The sequence below is a fragment of the Scleropages formosus genome, chromosome 24, assembly GCF_900964775.1.
Source record: "Scleropages formosus chromosome 24, fSclFor1.1, whole genome shotgun sequence".
NCBI lineage: Eukaryota > Metazoa > Chordata > Actinopteri > Osteoglossiformes > Osteoglossidae > Scleropages > Scleropages formosus.
In genome coordinates this window covers 5,325,367-5,347,278 of record NC_041829.1, presented here as the reverse complement: position 1 = coordinate 5,347,278, position 21,912 = coordinate 5,325,367, and the positions used below count along the sequence as shown (strand labels likewise).

Below are 21,912 nucleotides of genomic sequence, written 5' to 3'. Positions count from 1 at the left end.
CAAGGGTGATCTCAGGCAGAGCATCTCAGTGTGCCAGGCCACAAGGCCACGTCCGCTACTCAGATGTCACATGGAGGTCTCCAGCACAGCGCTTTCTTGCCGACACCTCAGTTTTTAATACAAAACCTATGATTTCAGCAGGACTCTGAAGTCAGTCCCGCTTCACATCTGGGCAGTAGTGGCAGTGGACACACTTGAAATGACTGCCTTCATGCGCAGAGTCTCTCACTGACATCCTATGGTGCGCTATGTTTGCCTGAGACTGGACACTGGACAGTCTCTACATCCCTCCACACTGACAGGCCTGCCTCCATACTTCTGCATTTCGGAGATGAGCGTATATCTAACCAGTCAAATTACGTTTTAACTCTTGTGCTTTTTCATCAGTTCTTTGGTACAGATAACATGTGCATCAATAAAAGTCCACTGGCAGATACAGTACATGGAAGGTGCTGCATCAGTCTCCCAGCTTCAGTAACTTCTGTAAAGCAGGGAGCCAACATATGCATTCAAACAGTTGTGTAAAATAAGAAAGAGATTTTAAACAGTCAGCTGTGATATTTTCCCTTTGCTCTCACGCTTCGTTTCGCTTTTCCTCCAGCTTGAAAAGCCTTTCAGATAAATATTCAGTGCACCTTTTGAATGTCTACGCTGAAAGGGGAATTAATTGACCTTTCATATTACATTAGGAATTTATTTTGAGACTGGTTGCAATAATTTACATTTAGGTCAAAGCAGTACTATATATAAAATTCACAAGGTCCACGGTAGAATAATCATTTAGTGATACCCAGACAAGATAACAATGCATTTGGTGTCCCACAAACTGCTATAAATCGAACTTAAAAGCTAATTTACATTATACATCCTGTCCGGGGTGTGTCCCCTCACCCTCCAGCCTTGCGCTCCATGTTGCCAGGATAGGCTGCAGTTTGCCGCGACCCCGCCTGGGACGAGTCGTTTTTAGCCAGTGTGTGTGTATGTGTGTGTGTGTATACATTATACATGCACTGAATATAAATGAACAGAGAAAAAAATTTAAGGGTTTTCTGGGTGAGGAAGAAGGGGAAGAGATAAAAAGAAGTAATATCCTGTCCTGAGTGACAGTGTTGTTTCCAAAAGTTTCCTTCCAAACCCTACTGGAGTTCCCGTGAACCCCCGTGTCCTTGGACACAAATCAGACAACGATAGTCCATTATCAGCACCTGAAGGCAGCATTCCTCAAGATAAACGCTTATTAAACCAGGAGACCTCAGAGCTGCTGCAAGGGGCACTGTGACATTAAGAAAGCGAGGTGGAAATTAATCATACATATAAATGTTTAGGAATTTTGGTGTCACATGAAGCATCACCCATGCTACATCACTGATACCGAACAATTTATGGTACAGATGGAAAAGATCAAGTGGATTTGCCATGAGTCACTGGAATGTATTAGTGGGTTGACAAACTAAAATAAACAATAACTTTGTAATAAATCATCTAAGTTATTACTGTGATTACAGTAAAAAATAGTGGTGTGCACAGAAGATATATGTTCACTGGTCAGAGTAAGGTTTGATTTAACCGATTAAGATTAACCACAGCACACACTATGTTTAAACAGCTTCATTATTTTATGTACATGCATTCAATATCGAAAACAACACGTGGAAAACTAGCCATGGCAAAGAGATGCCAATATATCAGTGCTGTTTCTGCAGCCCTTCTTATGTTACAGGCTGTTTCCCCTAATTTCACTTACACCACCGTGCATCACAATGCAGACTTAAAAATCGATTTGGGGTAAGTGACCTCATTCTAAATGGCCTTTTCAAAAGGCAAAAGGACATGCACTATAGCGCACCGTATTCTCGAGGAAAACAACAGATGTAGCACATCATTCAATCTGTCGTGCCTTTATTACTGGATCGCAATACAACACAATGCAGAACCAAACTATAATTGCATCCTGGAAGGAGAAGCACAAACGGCTCTTTCATTTATCAACTGAGCACAGCAATTACGATGTCAAAATGATTGCAAAATACTACGAATCTGTGGATATGGACAAGAGTTCTTTTATGAGTGACGAGAAAACAAGCAGTAGTTCTGGCAAGCTAGGAAAGCACAAGGACCTCTGGACATCTGGTTCTGGAGCTATGGCTGACCCAGAGTTGACAAGGCCTTCATGTAACACAACAGGAAGCAGGGTTCAGACACACATGTCCCCTGATGGTTGTGCTTCACTTGTAACACTTCCAGTGTGTCTTCTGTGTGTGTTTCATTCGTGCTGTTAACAAAAACCAAAATTTCCCAAGAAACGGAATCGATACAGAGAAAACTAACCTTTTAAGCTTTTCAAACTAAATTCACTAGAAATTGTAAATCCTTTAATCAGAGAACATAAGTTGCTCCACAACTATACTGCACAAACAAGATCGATTACTGCAGACAGACAAGCGTACAATTTGAGCAGTGCGTACGAAAAAACGGTTGATTGTGTCTAAGATGGTAAAAATTAAGCACGATTTTTGCAAAGGGTGAATAATAAAACAACAATTGCCCTAAACTGTGGGGAATTATTGCACTACACTATATGGTACACACACAGGGGGGATACGAGTGAGATCCTACAATTCCACTGAGGGAAAGAAAATTCTGCAACCAGCTATGGGCAAAATAATGACAAACCAGAGATTCCGTGGCATTTTCAGAACAAATAAGCATAGTCTTAAAACTAATTAGATGCTTTAAAACATGCAGTTAATACTTTGTAAGTCCAGCGACTGTCCTGTTCACTGTTATTGGCTGGACAATTGATTGGGAAGTGCATTATGGATGAAGATTACATCACAAGAATTTACTTTAAGTTTTAACACAAGTGGTGTAAGTACGTTCAATTGAGACAGATAAAATAAGTGTCTGCGAATACATAAGTGAATAGTTAAAAAATGCTCTATGGAGAAATGGCACAAAGGATATTAGGAGAGAATTAATGAGGTCCGCAAACAGGCAGAGACGAGAGACGAGGCTGTAGAAATCTTTCTCTCCAGATTTTAATGAGGATGCTGCCTTCCTTAAAGTGTCGAAGAAGGGTTTTTGCTGACTGCATTAGCACACAGATAAAACACTCTTCTGTATCTGTAAGGAAAGTCAACAGCGGGTGATGAAGCCACCCTTGGAAGGATGAAGCTCATGTGCGAAACCCAATCCTCCTTTCCATGTACTGGGGCATTAATATTGCAAATAAAGTCTGATTCTTGTTTAAATCTAAGTGTAGATTTGGCATCAGCTCATGTTAACCCTAGAGCTTTAATGCTGCTGCAAGGGATGGTCACTGGAAAGCCATATTTAGTGAAAATGCTCACTCCATTGCCAACACTTACTGGAATTCAGAGCACTTGTTCAATTCCCTGTGGCACTGCCAATGTTGGCAAGTGAGCAGACCAACTGGGCTATTAAAATATGTAAAATACATGCAGGCCTGGTTTCATAAGAGCATAGCTTCGTTTAATACAAGCAGCAGTTTGGAGAAAATACTTTAAACCCAGGACTTGGAAAGGGAGGGTAAATTTTAATGCACAGACTTCAGTTTTAATAATCATTGCATAATATATAACTAAAGCCAAACACCATAAAGTGGTCTGAACACCAATATATACTAGGAAACTTAAACTTTCAATTATGGCAGAAGTACCTCCATTTAGAGAATGCTTTTCTCCAAAGAAACTTACAATGTTAAGCGACTTACAGTTATTCACCCATTTATATAGCTAGGTAATTTTACTGGAACAGTTTCAGGGTAACTACATTTCCATTACAGCAGGAGGTAAGAATTGAACCCGAAACCTTCCAGTGTAAAGGAACAGCTCCAATCACTACACTACCAGCTGTCCATCATTTGGAAGCTTCAAGATTTTAGTGATGACCAGGTTGCCAGGTACTATGATAATCAATAATATTCTACATGCTTCTCTCTCATAAACTCACATAAACTCTTAATTGCACTTATTGTAAATGGGAAAAATAGATGACACATTCATGAGGCTCAAAATGTTCACCTGTAAGATTTTGGTTGTGTTGGTGTGGCTGGATGTGTGTTTCCCAGTGGACTCAATTCTATACGCAGTTATTTAAGAGGTGTTGACAAAAATGCTTTAATTGGAAAACCATTTCAACACTTGCATATCTGCATCTAAAGCTCAGGTATAGTGTGACATGGTGGCACGGTGTGTAGCGCTGCTGTCTCATAAGGTGTGGGTGGTGCAAGAAAGTGTGGATTTGATCCCTGTTCAGTCTCTGTGGAGTTTGCATGTTTTCCCTGTGTCTGCATGAGCTCCCTCCCACAGCCTGAAAACATGCTGTTCAGGATCACCCATAGTGTGTGAGTGACAGAGAGAGTGTGTTCCACTGATGTATGGATGAGTGATCCATTGTAAGCAGTGTATCTAGCAGCGTAAATCACCTTGGTGAATAAGGTGTGTGGGCTGATAACACTACAGAGAGTTTATTGGCAGTTGCTTTGGGGGAAAAAAGTGTTGAATAAATGTAACGCTCTTTACTTGTTGTGAAGTGTACTTTTGTTTACTCTAAGATGTATGTCACATTAGAAAAGGCAATATATACATTTTGGTGGGAATGGAAAACCGAATGAAGTGGTTTACCTTCAGAAGGAGGATGATGGCCTGACGGAACCTGAGGCGATGGAAGACAAACAGATCATAGACAGCAGACACAGCGAGCACAGTGATTCCCTGCTCCTTCCAAAGCATGCTGCAAGCAGCACAGATTAGGCTGCCCAGGAACCAAGGCCAGTGGCGGCGGGAGTAGGGTCTCAGGACGCAGTGCTGGGCGTAGAACAGCAATGACAGCAGAAAGAGCAATGCCGCTCCCACGTCAGCCCGGCCCACCACCCCGGCTACTGCCTCTGTGTGCACCGGGTGTGAGGCAAAGAGAAGGCCAGCAAGTAGGCTCCAACGACCCCTGCCCAGCAGCAGGCGGGACAGGTGGGCGAACAAGCCGCTGACGGCACAGTGGAGTGCCACATTGACCAGGTGGTAGCCCCAGGGGTCCAGGCCACCCAAGGCATGGTTCAGGCGGAAGGAGAGGATGCAGAGTGGCCTGTAGGATTTGTGGCTGCCACTGTGAGTGAGGAGGGTCCCCCAGAAGTCATTGTAGAAGATGTTGGTCCAGGGAGTTTCTGGCAGCAGGTCCTGGTTGGTTATAATCACACGGCTATGAACAAAAAGAGGACGGTGCTAATTAGGTAAAGCTGATTTTAATTTTAGCAGTAACAAAGCATAATAAAAAGAGAACATTGTCAACTTAAAAAAACTGATCTGTGTGGGTAGTTTATTTTTCACAAGGCTTCTGCTCCCCGTGGTTCTCCTAACAGGCCTGCAGGGTCAATTACCTTCTTTTGTACACCCTTTATGGCCAAATACAACTGTATTTTCTATCTTAGTGGCGTGCCCTTTCATTTGCTTATCCAAGACTATTAAAGTAGACATTTCCATTCATAGGGTTTTTTATTATGTGTGATGGCAACATGCAGGCGTGGGGAGGAAACTACTAATTCATAAAGGCAAAGAGCAGATTCTCTTGTATTAAGTATCATGCACTGAAAAGGGCGGCTTTGGACCAGGGCCCAGTCTGTCTTTGACAGGCTGAGGTTTTGGTTCCATTCTGCATTAGATGAACAGGTGGGGCTTCCACAGAGCTCTGGGTCACACATTTCCCTGCTGTACTGCAGCCATAATGTGTCTGGTCTACTACGGGACGAACTGGCTCCACCTGAATGCTCTGCTATTATCTGCTGTGGCTCTGTATCACTAAGACCAGCAGGATCTCCAGCTCCCTGGAAGGAAGGGAGGGAAAGCTGCATGATGACAGGATGAAGCCAAGACCCTTCCTGTGTTTCTGGGTTGTATTCTGTTAAAGTGCAGAACCTAAAAATTAAACGTATTATTTTAGAAAAAGGGAAGCTGTATTTTACAAACAAATGAATCCAAAAAGATGAGAATTTCATGCATTGGGCCAAGATGAAGGCTCTATTGATAGAAAGACAATTTACCAGTAAAAAGTCAGGTATCTTCAGGTCAATGGAAGCGACACAAATGACACTTCTAAGGAGAAGCCTTTTGTGTGGTAACACTCTTACTTCCGCCTCTTATCTATCCAACTGTGAGATGATGGCAGATTCCTTTGGACCTTCACCCCCTGGAGCAGATAGGGTGTTCATTCTCAAATGAGCTCCATACTGGTGGGGCTTTATGTAAAGTGAGGGACTAACCATAAATGGACAGTACCACAGTGTCAAATGACATCCACAAAATGTGTTACTTCATATTTAGCAAATGTAGCATGTTTTGGCAGATCAATGACTATTGCATTCCGGAAGGAAAGGTTGGAAACACACACAACAGTGCGTCTTGTCTCCGGCAAAATAAGCCTCCCCTGACAGAAGACCCTTAACCCGTCACCAACAAGGAAAGCCCTGCCATCTGTATGCAGTCTTACTTGAACTCACTTCAAACAGTATAACCTCACTTACCACACTTAAAATAAAACATCTATATATAATCACTCTTTTACATCAAAAGGTAACTGTTGAAAACTATGAACTGAAGAAGCATCTGCTTGCATCTCCTTCCTTTTTTTTTTATAAAGAAGAGTAACTGAGAAAGACATGTATTAATAGTCTCAAAGTCAAAGCAGTTAATCATTCTATAGATACTTATTGTTACTGACATTTATAAATTTATATCATATACATGCTGGTGGCGTTGTGGGTGGAGCAGCTCCCTTTGGCTCTAAGGGTTATTGGTTTGATCCCTGCCTCCGGCTATAGTGCCCTTGAGCAAGGTGCTTGCCCTCCTATTCCTCCAGTACATTTGCCTGGCTATGTAACAGGGTATCTAATTGTGGACCTGTGATGGACTGGTGTCCTGTCCAGGGTGTGCCACCCCACCCCTTCAGCCTTGTGCCCAGTGTCTCTGGGATAGGCTCTGGCTTACTGCAACCCTGCTTGGGACAAGCAGTTACTGAAATTGGTTGGTTATATGGGTAAATGACTTTAAGTAGCTTAACATGGTAAGTTGTTTTGGAGAAAAGCATTAGCTAAATGAAAAAATGTATATTGATATTTCTCATAAATTAATTTTGGGGCGGGGGGGTGTGGTGGCACAGCAGGTTTGCCTGGGTCCTGCTCTCTGGTGGGTCTGGGGTTCGAGTCCTGCTTGGGGTGCCCTGCAATGGACTGGCATACCGTCCTGGGTGTGTCCCCTTCCCCTCCAGCCCTGCACCACCAGGTTAGGCTCTGGCTTGCCATGACCCCAAATGGGACAAGCGGTTTCAGACTGTGTGTGTGTGTGTGTGTGTGTGTAATTTTGAGAGGAAGGATGTGTCCATCTTATAAATATGTGTTTAATCCTTTTATTTTCTGTAACCTGGAGGTCTACAAAAACAGGTCAGCTCTATTCAATGGTCAATTTTCAATCAATTTTTATGCAGACAACAAATCACCTCCTGTGTGGAAGAGTGTTCACATTCACGAGGAGAATTTTGACAGAGTCAGTCTTTTGTTCCATCATTTACTCTACAGTCACAAATTTCTTTCTTATGTGTCTTGGGCATGTGGGTTGTGCCTTGATGGGGCCATTCAAGGACTCTGGTTCTGCATCCCTTAGCTGGTGAGGTGATGTCTTGGCATGATGGCATAGCCACAGAACTCTGGGGCTGTAGACTCCTGAAGGCAAATAGCTGAGGAAGTCAACTCCAACCAACAACTCACAGTCATGTGGCTGCTTTAGATTCTATAAGGTTTGATCAGGTTTTACTATAACTTGTGTTGGTATGCAGATAATACTCCACAGAAGTTTTATAAAAGATGCTAACCTGTAGACCCCCATTATTTTTGAACATTACAAAATATTAATTTATTTTATACACGTGTGTGTGTGTGTGTGTGTGTGTGTGTGTTTTTCTCTTATCATGTCAGGTGTATATTCACCTCGGCCAACTAATAGCAGGATTGCGGCACCTACAGTTCAGTGATTCCTGAAATGGTTTACGGCACAGAAGCATAACATTTCTCATTGATCTCCTCCAGAATAAAATGCTGACCAGTGGGAAATATTAAGCTGGAGTGGAAATTAACAGTTATCACTGAACATTCTTCACTCAGAGCAAGGATGAAACAGTACTCATCACAAGTTGAAAAAAATCAACGATGACTTCTAATAAATATTGAAAATATGTATTAAAGTTTTAGGCTGAAGGACGTATTATTTATGGAAGTTCTGCCAAACAATGCCTGAAAGCCACAGCACATTTACTAATATATAATGAACATACTACTCATTTTCTTGCTGTATAGTATTCTTTAATCAATAACGAAAATACTGATTGCCTCTGAACAATAGATGAGACATCAAGTAAACAGCATTGCTCGACCTCCATTCTAAAAACAAATCAGGTCTTTAAACAAATTTTATTCACTGCATTCCTTACCAATGCAGCCTACACTGCCGGAATTGATATTTCCGTTTTCAACGCGTGTCATTTTTTTCTTACCAATCTGGCCTGATTATTCTTTTTTCTTTATTTTCTCTTAATAGTTTGTTAAGATTGACAGCATTTCGTCTTAAGGACACAAGCCATGCTTGACCTTTAAGATCTGTTTGTTATAAATCAAAACAAATAGTGTAACATATTATCAAGTCCCAAATGATTTCATGAAAGGCTATGAAATACATATGGATGTTACCATAATCAAACTACTGACATTCATCATATCATAGCATTACAATGGTTTCAGTGATTCAATTATAACTGCAAAGTGACAGGTGAACTACAATTTGCACAGGGGAAACAAACAAAAAAAAACAAAATCAATGCACACAACCTCAGTTAGAGATCTCCCCTTAAGAGAAACTATCAGAAAACTAAATATTCTAAAATTTGGAAAACCAGGATCAGACCTATGTGAGGTTTCTGGTGGTTCTCTCAACAGTATATTGTTTCTTGATGGAGAAGCTGAGCAGATTTAAAAAAATGTTAAATGGATAAAATATTTTATGGATGTTTCGTGTATTATTTTATCAGATAATATTCAACTCAACATGTACAAATAGTGTAGAAACATACAGTGACCTACATCACCTACTTTGAATCTGTCTAAACAAAGATATGCTGGGTGGTCAGTGATGCTGAGAATACTGTTATGTGAACATCACGTCAACACGTGTTTCTCTAGGCATCAAAATCTAGTCCCATAGGATCACCTCTATAGATTTCCTTTGAAAATACAAAATAAAACATCATTTCCTGTTCGGTGAGCTGAAACTGTTTTTCTTTAGTAACACAAGCTCATAATAGTTAATCACATAGATAAGAACAGCAGTCCACAGGGGCCAGAGAAACTGACATTCTGCTTTCAACAGTGCAAATAAGATTAGAATCTTGAATCCGCCAAGAACAGTTTTAATGCCATCGAACAAGGGTATGTTCAACAGTGAACAACATGCTATTCGATCCAAAGCAGCACAACTGAAAACACATAACAGGGTAAGGAGGCAGCACATATACTTCACATAAGTACACTTAGTTGACACTTTTCTCCAACACAAGGCTACTTACAATTTTTCACCCATTTATACAGCTGAGTAATTTTAGTAAAGCAATTTAGGCTAAGTATCTTACTCAAGAGTACTAAAGCTGAGATTGAAGCCCGCAAGCTTCAGGTTTAAAGGCAGCAGCTCTAACCACTACACAATGTTGTCCCCTACAACCTTCCAAACACTGCTGAAGCATTGCTGACACTACCCTGAAATCAACCATCTCAACTTTTCCAGAGTCATACAGTTGCACTGTCTCTTACAATATTCAGTAGTTATTTTTCTGTTGTTCTGAGGGAAATTTGCCAAACAAAAAAATTTTTTTTTTCTATGAACTAAGAATACGTGACCGTGACGAGTTACAGCACTTAATGTAAGCCCTTTATGCATGCTATTAAAAGGGGAACACTAGCAAGCCAGATTTAGGTCTGATGAATTATACATTCCCCATCAGCTGTGTCACTGTTGGCATAACTTATGGAAACAAAGAGGAATTGGGAATAAACAACTTGTCCTTGATGAGCAACAGGCCACGGTTTGAAACAAGGCAGAGTACAAGTTACTACGAAACAGGAGAAAATGTGCTAGTGGAGTTCCACACAATATGAGACACCAGAGGATTGGCAGGATACCGTAAAGTGGACTAAAACAGTTGTTTTAAAGTAGGCACTTGCAAAAAGCATTTATTAGTCTAATGCAAACAGACATTTTAACTTTGTTTATGTTAAACACTGTTTGAACTGTCCAAAGTAGTGCTATGGGAATTTACTAGACTTTATACGAAGTCATTAGTTCAGATGATTAAAAATCTGCTACAGCAGGTTACATCGTGGTTTAGGACATGGATTTTTAACCTCGCAGTTACCAGCTTCGACTTAATGCTAAAGTAATGCACCCAGTAAAAACACCTAATTTTATAAATTTGTCACATACTGCGGGCTACATTAATGTCAGCTATATGAATAATTTTATACTAGACTATACTAGTTCGGAATTCAGTTCTAGACTATGTGGTCACTGTTACCTGTTCTCAGTGACAGGCAGCACCTGTAATAGTCACCTGTTCTCCAGAAACACTACCAGCCATTTGGAAAAATCATAAGTGCATTGGTTGTTTGGAAGTTTAATAACCTCCCTCTCACACTAATGTTGTAAGGCTTACTGATGCACTAGATACTATGTATTAACATCCTCAGCAGGTGGAAGGTGGCACTAGTTCCTGCATTGAAAGGGTTCTTTTGAGTGCCATTGTACCTCTGTGGTTCAAGCAAAAACTGACCTTTGATAGGACCCTATAGAAGAGAAAGCTAGCGAACCCCTTACTAAATTCCGCACCACCCCAAAGGGCACCTTCAGGTTCTTCAGTAGATATCAAGTGGATTTTTATAGCTGCACTGCCACCCCCGCCTAGCCAATCATCTGAACAAGAGAACTATGACCATTGTTGCATAAGACAGACTTGAAAGGGCCAGTGCAGTGCGTCACATTTGCAGTTCATGAGGGCTGGCTCAACTGCAGCAGTGAGAAGACTGCGGCCAAAGGCGATCAGCTTCATTGTAAAAAAACCCTGAAAACGAATCCAAGGCAACTCAAACTGACGTTAAAAGCTGCTGCTGTTGCACATGCAGCGACTAAATAAAGTCCCAAGTAACACTTCAGAAGAAGAAATTTGACTTTACATGCAAAGAATAAGGTGATTTTTTTCTAATTTGGTTTTTCAAACATTGTTGAAAACGGGGGATCAATCTTTTAAAATAAACAATGAATGCCAAGTTCAATATTTACCTTTACACAGAATCACACAAATATAAATAAAATGAGAATTAAAAAAAAAAAACCTTGGTTTGCAGTAAAGCCCTTAACAGTGTTTTGAAATCCCAGTAACAGTGAGCCTCAGCACCAAGGACTCGGTGATGGACAGCTGGCCAGTTTATACATCAGGTCAGCCAGAGGTTGTCCATGGCTCAACTCCTCCAACATCCCTGAGTTTTAAAAATTAAGAAGAGTTTTCAAAAAGACAAGAAGGAATTTTGTTTGAAACTCTTTAATCCCACTGCTTCTGCATTTTGCACCAAAACCATTTCTGACTGATACGTTTCATTTACATTTATTCATTTAGCTGACACTTTTATCCATAGCAAAGTCTTTAGCTGGCACTTGTGACTGAATGAGGATCAACACTCAATCACATAGCCTGGGAGCTGTGAGGCACCTGTGCTACCTACTAGGCTACTGTGTATTCCTGTGTATTCCTATTAATTTTGTACATTCCTGTTTTAAAAGAGCATATAATGCACCCTACACATACGTGAAAGCATTGTAGTTAAAAATGTATAAAGTAAGTATAAAATCTTAAAGCCTTAAATACTTAATGTACATTTGTTTTCATTTGATTTCTACACTGAACTTCCAAGCAAATTGGATGTGATGCTTCAGGATGCATACAAAAACAATATGCAAAGTAAATATGTTTTTAAGGAAAAGCAAACACGAATTCTCAGAGAAAAATGAAACAAATCCACATCGTATTATCCATTTAAGCGAATGTACTAGTGTGCTGATTGCGCTTTTCTGGAGTTACAAGCAATGAACTAAAGCTGAACCTTTCAACACGCTACTACACATATCACAGTATCACAGTATAGCTTTTCAAACACATTTGGAAAAATGTTTTCGGGACCACATTTAATGTGATTTTCATTACAAGTGGCCAAATGAAAACAAGGCCAAGAGACCATGGCACTGTGGCAAGGAGACCAGTCTCCAAATACTGTCTTGAATTACACTCCGAGGGTGAGGACTTCCTCCTGAGGTCAGTCCCACGCTAAAGATAATCAGCTCCGGCAGATGATTAAAGGAGTGCAAATGTGGCAGAACCCATGATATCTAAGAATGGCATTTATTCCACCGGGAAAAGAGTCTGAACTTTGCGAGGACCTAAAGCTTTGACAGTCGTAGTGAATATGCGTTTCAGGAGATGCATGCTGTAATTCTAACCAAACCATTCAACAGTAAATCAAAACATATCTCTGTGAGAGGAAAAAGATATCCCTGAAACAAAACAGAAGGCCTGAATATATGCCTCCCAATTACTACGACATTGGGCTTGTGCTAACTTGGAGATACATGGCTGGGGTTTGTATTTTATCACGAGGCTGCAAAATTTTTTATTTCAACCATTTGACAATCTGAGGAACAAACAGGAAGTTAGACTTTGGAAAGAAAAGTAAATAAATATAGTGGTTTATTGGTTTAAAATTTTGCAAATTCCCATACTCATGAATAGACAGCTGTTATTTATGAAAGAAAAAGTTCTAGTATTATGTGTTTGGCACAAGGTGTAAGACAGTTAATGATAAATACATCTCTGTGAGGCTTTGGAGGAATCCTTGACATACATCTTATATCCGTTACTTGCAAGATTAAAATTGATAGTAATAAAAAATAATTTTCTTAAAACAAGTCTCAGATGGTGTGTTTCATCAAATCCCAGTGACTGGCACACTTTCAGGTCATCTCATGGGCTTTAGGAAAAACATTTCAGATGTTTTCTCTGAAGTAAGAAGCTCCAACTATAAAAAGTTACACCGTAAAACACAGGACTAATATGTGAACCCAGCTACTCATCCTCCATAAATTACTGCTGTAAGTATGGGAAGAACAGCTTCTGTTTTTCTGCAACAGGTGACAACACAGAGCTCACTATCCTTTTAGCACAGTGATAAGGGTAAGTTGGTCTGTGTTAGAATACAACTTTCTAATTCTGTTAAATTTAATATATTACTTCTGAGCCTAATCCAATCTATGTCATACTGCACAAAACCCTGGGTGAAATAACTGACAGTACACTGTCTTGAACTTTCTAACTCAACAGGGACAGGTGTCCCTTTTTTATTTATTCATAGGTAGGATCTGTAAAAATCTATAAAGCTGCAATGAATTAAAAATATACTCTAAGACCTTTATTTATTTATTTATTTATTTATTCAATTTTCCTGTCTTTTGTCCTGCACAAGGTCACTGTGACCCAGAGCCTATCCTGAAAACATATGGTGTGAGGCAGGAAGCACATGAAATGCGCAATGTTTGTCAGCATCTGCCCACTTTCACTTTGCTTTATTATCCATCCAATCAATAAAAGCACAGTAAGAGACATACCTCAGTTTATTTGCTGAAGAGGATCTGTAAAAGTCTTGAGTATACACACTTCTCTCATTAACATTAACTGCCTGTCCAAGTTTGCATCGTACTTGTCTGGAGCCTGACCCCAAAACACAGGACATGACGCCATACCCTAGGCAAGACGCTAGTCCATTGCAGGGCAGCCACATAGCATGAGCAATTCAGAGTTGTTTTTGGATTGTGGGATGAAACCCATGCAAACCTGGAGGGCATGGAAACTCCACGTCCACACCCGAACAGACCAAGCACCGCCCCCATTGTCCTAGCCAGTTTCACATATAGCAAAAAAAGTGCTTGAACTGTATTGAAATTTAGACTAAAAATGACTAAACACATAAATGGGTTGTCTCCAGAAAATTCCCATTTAATGCCCACTGTTGAATTGACTGATTTATCCCCAAAGCACATGCACTGTTTGTCATCCTGTTACTGATCACCAGCACCCAGGAACACCTGACATGACCTGCAAAAACCATGTGACCAACTCCTTCTCTACTTGGATGCATATTACTCCCAACTCGCTGGATGTGGAAATGCACTTGATGTTCACTCAATCCAATACAACTGCAAATAAATAAATGGAGATGAGACTATATCTTCGAAAGACATCTTCAAAAACTCATAAATCAAAGATGTCTAACTAATATTAGGACTAGTGTGTAGCGTAGTGTATTCACTTTTCAATTTTCAACAGAACTAAGGACATATTTTCACAAACAGATGAACGGTGACATCCGAATCATCTAGACAAGAGACATGTCTAGCCCTTGGTCATATTGTTTACCAACATGACTGGTCGCGATTTCCAGCTCTATACTGTCACTGGGCAACAGCTTTCTATAAGCTGAGTCATTGCCCTCAAACCGAAAGCTCATCACAGAAGGAACCCAATCCCAGCAACCGCCAGCATCCCATGGTACTGTGAGTCAGCCATAGATGGAGCTCACTTCCAGATGGCTCCGTTGAGACAAAACTACTCTTTGAACTAGACGTCAGCCTCTGCCCACCACTTCAGATCTCTGTGTGAAGGACAACTCATGTTTATGCAGAAAAAAAGGAAACTGGCAATGTAACCACAGGTTTCTCTGGAGTTTGTGTACAGATCCGAGTCTCTGAACACATTTTCAAAGTATGGGTCCATTCCAGGAAGCATGGTTACACCACACTTAAAGATGATGTTGAACCAAACCATATTCTTCAGATTTCTTCCTTCTGTCTCAACAAACTTGGTTTCTTTGTAGTCAATGTTGCAGAGAATGATGTTGTCTCTCAACTTTAAGATCTAAAGAGAATGTTAGCAATAGATTGAAAGAAGAAATATTTTTACAGCTCTTTCCTGGATTGTCTTTATTTGTAAGTGCCCAAGATAACCTCAAATACAAGTGTGCACCCAGTCCATAATGCCACAGAAGGCATCTTGGGTAGTATGTGTCAGTTGTTGCCTCCATTTGACGAACAATGATGGAATCTTCCCGCCAAGTTGTTATGGGAAAAAAAAAAAAACTTGAGCCAGAAGAGGTTTTCTGAAAAACCTGACCTAGGGCGGTCTGAGGTGCCAGTCAAAAAGTTCCCAGTGAACATGCAGAAACTCAAATGTGAAGCTCTTAAAAATGAATAAAAGACATTTGACAGAGTAACAGGTAGCTCTAAAGTTTGTGATGTGAGACTCTACCAGTTTTTTGGCAGAGCTTCCATTTCAAATATTTCTAGTTTCAAGTGTACAAGCAGGTGATTTTCTTCATACTATGTACTTTAACACACAAATAAGTGTAGCATTATATGGCAGGACACCTCAGAACTGAGGTCAAGATTTTCAGGTGTCCAAGTACATGGTTCTTTTTATAACAAACAAGCTACTTCATTTAAAATTATGTTATTATTACTATTACATAAACGGTGAGCAAAGTGGAACCTATTTCCTGCACAAAGAAACACTCGCCATTGCTGGACTTACAAGTTAATTTTTAATATCCATGTAAGGCTGAATTAGAGGTCTGATGAAATACATTTAAAAGGTTGGTCGACAGTGATGACCTAACTAAGACACATATCCAGTTTCACTTTTTCAAATGCTCCATTATCAGCAAAAGACCCTGGGAGGCAACAGGAACAGTGTGGTATGGTCTACCCTTTAGCAGAGGGAACCCTTTTCTGCATAACATCTGAAACATACAGAATGGGCAGAGCCTTGGTATATAAAGTGATTTAAGTTAATGTATCTTGAAGCAAATGTGTATTATTTATTTATTTCATTGACTGGTTTTGCACAGTTTTTAAATATTGCAGAAGGAATGCAGTCTATTCTACATGCCTCAGTAGCTCAAACACTTCTGAAAAGGTCCAACTTTCTATGTGAATATGGCCTTCATTTCAAAATGAATGCTTTAATTAAGTTAAAGGTGACAGAAATGGCCTTGTTCACTTTTAGTTAAGTTTAAAACAAAGCAATAAAATTGAAAGAGTCCTGAAAATTGCTAGTCGGTTAGCTGTCTTTTTAAAACAACGTCTCTTTGCCACTGCAGAGAGCACATCACACCACAGCGACCTTTATGGCTCACTGAACACCACTTGGGCGAAGGGCCCTTTCTCGTTTTCCTTACAATAAAACTGACAAAAATGCATTCAGTGGCAAATGGGTTATGAAGGGTACCACCAGCTTTTCTCTTTGCCAACCATGGGCCATTTTCCCCATTCTGCAAGAGGCTTGTCTGTGCACAAAGTCTCCAAATGCCTGCAGTACACGATGTAATGAAAGCATTTCAACAGATTCGGAGAGCTGGTTCACACTGTGCGGTGTTCTGTATTAGAAAGTGTCAGCACCGTGAATGGTTAGATCCAATCAAAATGCATCAGTGCATGCCATCAGGGGTCTAATTTTCCTCTGTCAATGAGGGACTACACCAGGCCTGCTGGATACCAGCAACAAGGGAGTTTCTGTTTCCAGCAGATCAAGTTCTGTGCTTGTACTTGTCTGCTCATGCATAGCCCAATTAATCCCATTTTCAGGAGAAGAGCCAAGCAGGGGGCTGGACACAGGATTAGATCCGTCAGCGACCATTAGACATTTGAATTACGCCCCTTGTCCTAGTCCATTACGGCCTGGTTGAAATGAAATAAAAATATTGAAAACTGCTGTTTAATGTTGGGGTGAAACAGGATACCAAAATCTGACCGAAGGCCTTCCCTTAGAGCATAGTCTGAAAACATTCACAGAGTGCTGCTGCGTAGCAGTCATTCCAGCTAGAATTTCTGGCAATGTTAGTGAAACATAAACTTTACAGTTAAAAAACATGCGCCCCCAAAAGCATGACTGTCACAGAATAAACTCGCAGCGGTACGAAGCATGGGTTGAAACACTGCCCACACTTACGGTTATCCATCATTGGTTCAAAAGGTGACTAAATGTTAAATAAAACATGCAGGAGAAAACAGATTTAAAGGGACAACCTGTTTGATTTAATTAAATAGCAGGCAAAGAAATTGGGGAGGGCAAATACATGCACTGCTGCCTCCTGTCTTGCGGTAGGCGCAGTTAATCGCTAGGAAGCAGTAAATCCATCAAACGCATATGGCCAGTTGTTAGCATGCCCCTGCTGAGCGATTCCAGTGCCTCTGAGGCTGCGGGGGCTGATGGGAACAGGAGAGGCTTCATGGGACAGTGGGTAGTTATGAACCAGTCCATCCCAGGTCCTTTCCACCCTGCTGTGTCCATGTGCCCAAAGTGACAGTCAAGGCAAGGAACCAGGCAAGGTTAGGTGTTTTCCTCTGGCAGAGCAGACAAAAGCCTTTGCAATTTCCCACTCTCGGATCGTGACTTATTTGCTACACTCATATGCAGAAGGGCAGAAATCCTTCAACCTCTCCACATCAAGGACTTCCATGTATAAAGTCAAGTTCCTTTTCAAAAGCAAGCAAAAGCGTGTTTATGACTTTTTGCTGTATTTTTCTATTTCCTATCATTTTTTCCCGGACACTGATTATTTTAAGACGCTGTATGTCACCTCGGACGAAGGGATTTGATCTTCTCAGAGAGGTCTCTGGTTCGATGACACTGTGAGAGATGTTGCCTGAACTGCAGCGCAAGGCTTTCCGCTGTCCACAAGCACTCACGGATACATTGTACAACAGCCAGGCATCCTGCAATCAGTTGTGACTCCCAGTATAAACCTCAAGGGGATAGGCGTACGCTTTATAAACTTTCACTGCTTTATAAACCAGCATCTCCACAGCTGGGTTTTATATAGCTCACACCAGGACAATATGCTGTAGTTTTATTATTCCCGCTAGCCCACTATAATCTGCTGTTTACAACATACAGATGACTCCTGTACTCTTCAACAAAACTCTCCCTCCATAAATAAAAAGGAATTTTGTAATACTAATTTATGCCGCATTTTACTGGAAAAAGTTATGTTTTTTTTACGTTTACTGTTCCGATTTTTAGTATACAGCGTAAAAACGATGTGATACTGATAGACAGTGATATGGAGAAAATTAAATTCTTGGGGTGCTCATTTGAAAATGTAAAAACAAAACGAAATGAGGACTGATTTAACATAGTATATGTATCTTGGCAAGCTGTTTCACAAGCAGCAATTTACAAAAAAGTCAAGAGGGCAATATAAAACAACAGCTTAAACAGCCACAAGTGTAGAGCAGAAAGGCCTCTGGTAAATTTAACATTTTGAAAGAGTCTTTTAATTCAGCAGAACATGTTTTTCACTTCCTATAAAGAGGCCTGGAAGTTGCAATCAGCCATGACATACACATGTGCAAAACTATTAGACGCAGAACCGAATGAACGCCAGGTTTACTATACTCAGTTACCAATGACACAGCAGAAACTACCACAGAATGTAATAGCAATTACCATTTTGTACATCAAAAACATAACTGCATTGAGCTTTTATTGCTAACCTGCCATATTTTCTCTTTAGCCCCACATGATGTGGAAAAGGCTGTAGAAAACTGACACTGAGTGATTCGGTGCACATTTTGCTGCTGCTTAACTGAAACCACTGTGCAGTAACACCCATTTCACAGAGTTTTTTTATTGGAGGCACTCAGGTGAATTGCTGAAATGTGTCTTATCAGACTTAACTTGTCCATAATGTGTGTTGCCTTATAATTTTAACTCGTAACGAGTTGCATTTTTAGTTGTAACTGGTCTCTCTGCAGCCTAGCTAAAAGAATCTGCACTTTTAACCATTCGTTAAACTACTGTCCCTACTATATGAATAAGTTATGAATAACTTATCCTACTATAAGTTATTCATAATGCCAAAACAGATGTATGGGGTACAAAATTTTCCTCCAGAACTATGATCCGTTTTATACGTATCATCTGTTTTAACTGGTAGTGAACATATGTTTCTTGCTTAATTAAACTACAGTAAGAAAATTACAGTATCTCAGAATTCCTTCAGTGGGCATTTTATTATTATTATTCTTATTATTGAAAATAATAAGGATCATTCTTTTGTTGCCTTGCAAGCAGGTGAATTAGTATTGCAGTCCTGCTGTGTACCCCTAAACAAGTTACTTGCCTTGAATTGCTTGTTAGTAAATGAATAAAAAAAGAGATAAGTAAATAAATACATCCAACCTGGTTGTATACATGAGTAAATAGTTAGTAGCATAACATAGATAACCTCACATTTTGAGTCACTTTGGAGAAATACACAGACTATATTAATAAGTATTACTATGATTTTCTTTAAAACACAGCGGACAAGTACACTAAATAAATTTTAACAGTTTATTTCATGCCTCATATTTGTAGAACTAGACAAAGTGCTTTGTCAAAATATTTAGAATGTTATTTTAATTAACACAATAAAAAAGCATTTAAAATTGATTGTTTAATATAAACAATTTATGTATTTTATTTGTAAATACAAACATATACTCACTTTGATTACTGTTTTTGATGGTTCCATGTTACAGTCAGCATTAACTCTAAGGACTAACCTTGTTAGATATTCATGAAACACAGGCATCACAGCCTTACAGTCATACACAACAGCGAAGTCCTGCTAGAATATGTCTTCACTAATCACTGTTTTCATCATAATTTTTCCATATTTATTTGAATTTTTTAGCATTACCAGAAATATCATACTACCTCTCTACTGACTTTTACATATATATATATATATATATGTGTGTGTTTTGCCTTAGCTGAAAAATTAATGTAAAATGAGTTTCTTTGAGACCATTGCTGTATATCCTGCAAAGTCTGTTGACAGGATAGAGAAGGATCCAAACTGCTGGGAAGTAGTATATGCAAATCACCTGGAGCCTCTTACCCAAAGCTAATGTGGTGATATTAACATTCTAAGTTAACTGGCTTTCTGTTGAACATCAGTCATAATGCTTTAGTGCTTCTCAAAAGCGATGAGCTACATATCACACAAAGTGCTGTATACTACCCCCTGTACTATCACATGGCATCATTTACAAGCAAGAACTTCACCTGCTGTCCACTGTTGTCCTCTACTGCTCTGGAACTCTTGATGGAGGGCAGGTTAAAAAAAGGACTTTACTACACTCAGGTGACTGACCACACAGAACAAGAAATAAGAACAAAATAAATTAGAAGCAGCAGAGCTACGGGTTTTGTACGACACATAGTGCATAAAAATTGAATTTAGACAAACATCTTTCTCATGAAACAATGACTGAACAGCACATGCACGCAAGAGCGGTGAAACACAGCACAGGAAGGGCACAATTGCATGCCATGAATGTTTCTGCGCTACTGTAAGGACAGTAAGTAACATGATGAATCAAACAAGAAATTAAACTAATCTACTAATTTATCTACTGAGTTAATCCTCTTTGAACGGAATTGGTGTCCAACGGGAGGATGCACAAGCCAGGCAATGCAATGACCTCCTCAGGAGCGTCCTGCACGTGTTAACTTAGGGCTGCGCCAAGCAAGTGACAGTAATTGTAACGACATCAATGACACTGTTGTCGCGCAAACGATCAAACGACTTGAACGTTGTTATCTCGCGGATTCCGCAAAGCACGAAATCCATCGCAGTCATCTGCCAGATCTGGTGGTCCGAATGCAGCGAACATACGAGGATTGAACCCTGAAATCTCAGTGGGAAACGCAGAGTGGAGGGACACTGACTGTTGCCATTGATGATTAAGTATCGCGTGGTATACATTTAATTATACATGAGCGCAAAGGTTCCGATGAAGCGGGCAGGTGGGGCGGAGAATGATCTACCTCACCTGTCATCGTAGCAGAAATCAGCCTCCAGGGTGTTGAAATACAGGAGCAGAGCCACGGCGCTGCACACCAACTCTGCGATCATCTCTCAAGAGCGGAACCGGGGAGAAAGAAAATACAAAAGGAGAGGATGAGGGGTCTCCCCAGCCTCCCTACACTGGTTCCCGGTGCCTATTTCTCCTTGTTTGCAAAGCCGAGCCCAGCTCCCATCGTGGTGGACGGCGGCGACGCGCTCTCTCGCTAACCCATGTTGGATACGCGTGGGTTCGAGCTGCACGCGACACGCGACACGCGGCACGCGGCCACACCGAGCGAACGCCGAGTGAAAGCAGTACCTCACTCGCTCCGCATCTGAGGTGTGGCGCTATATAGCCGAAGATCGAGAGCCCCTCCCTTTTTGAGCCAGATTTCGCTCATTATTATTATTATTATTATTATTATTATTATTATATACCACTACTGCTACTACTACTAATAATGATAATAATAACGTTTGTCTACAGACACAATACTAGATAACGATAAAATGAATGATTTACCCTTCAGCAGGCTGTTCTTACTCACTCACTGTGTCTATTGAGGTAAGTGCCATGGCAGAGAGAGAGTACCACAGCAGGTGGGCTGATTCGAAAACGGAACAGTTGACAAGTTGTCACACTTTAACAAGTGGCTATAACTTCATCATGTGTGAAGCGCATACACGTCTGTGGCACGCGACGGCAAGCAAGGGTCACAAAACACGCAGCAGAGCAGTCACCAAGACCTGGTCACCGCGCTGGTACGCCTTACAGTAAACAAACACCTAGTTGTAATGACAAACATCTCTCACCTTTGCATGTATGTAGCCTTGTGCAATTTTCTTGGGGCTTAATAAAGTTCTTACCTATC

The 21,912-nt window shown here is 40.4% G+C and overlaps 1 protein-coding gene across 1 annotated transcript in view; it reads right to left on the bottom strand.

The window, feature by feature from the left end:
- Positions 1–21,637, bottom strand: part of LOC108936341 (protein O-mannosyl-transferase TMTC2-like) — a 48,435-nt gene extending 26,798 nt beyond the window's left edge. Inside the window, exons 1-3 of the mRNA XM_029248607.1 lie at positions 21,593–21,637; positions 21,027–21,111; positions 4,647–5,217 (exon numbers count right to left, since the gene is read on the bottom strand). Coding sequence (XP_029104440.1) covers positions 4,647–5,217; positions 21,027–21,109 — 654 coding nt within the window. The 5' untranslated portion in view covers positions 21,110–21,111; positions 21,593–21,637. The remainder of the gene's footprint in view (positions 1–4,646; positions 5,218–21,026; positions 21,112–21,592) is intronic.
- Positions 21,638–21,912: the final 275 nt, after the last annotated feature.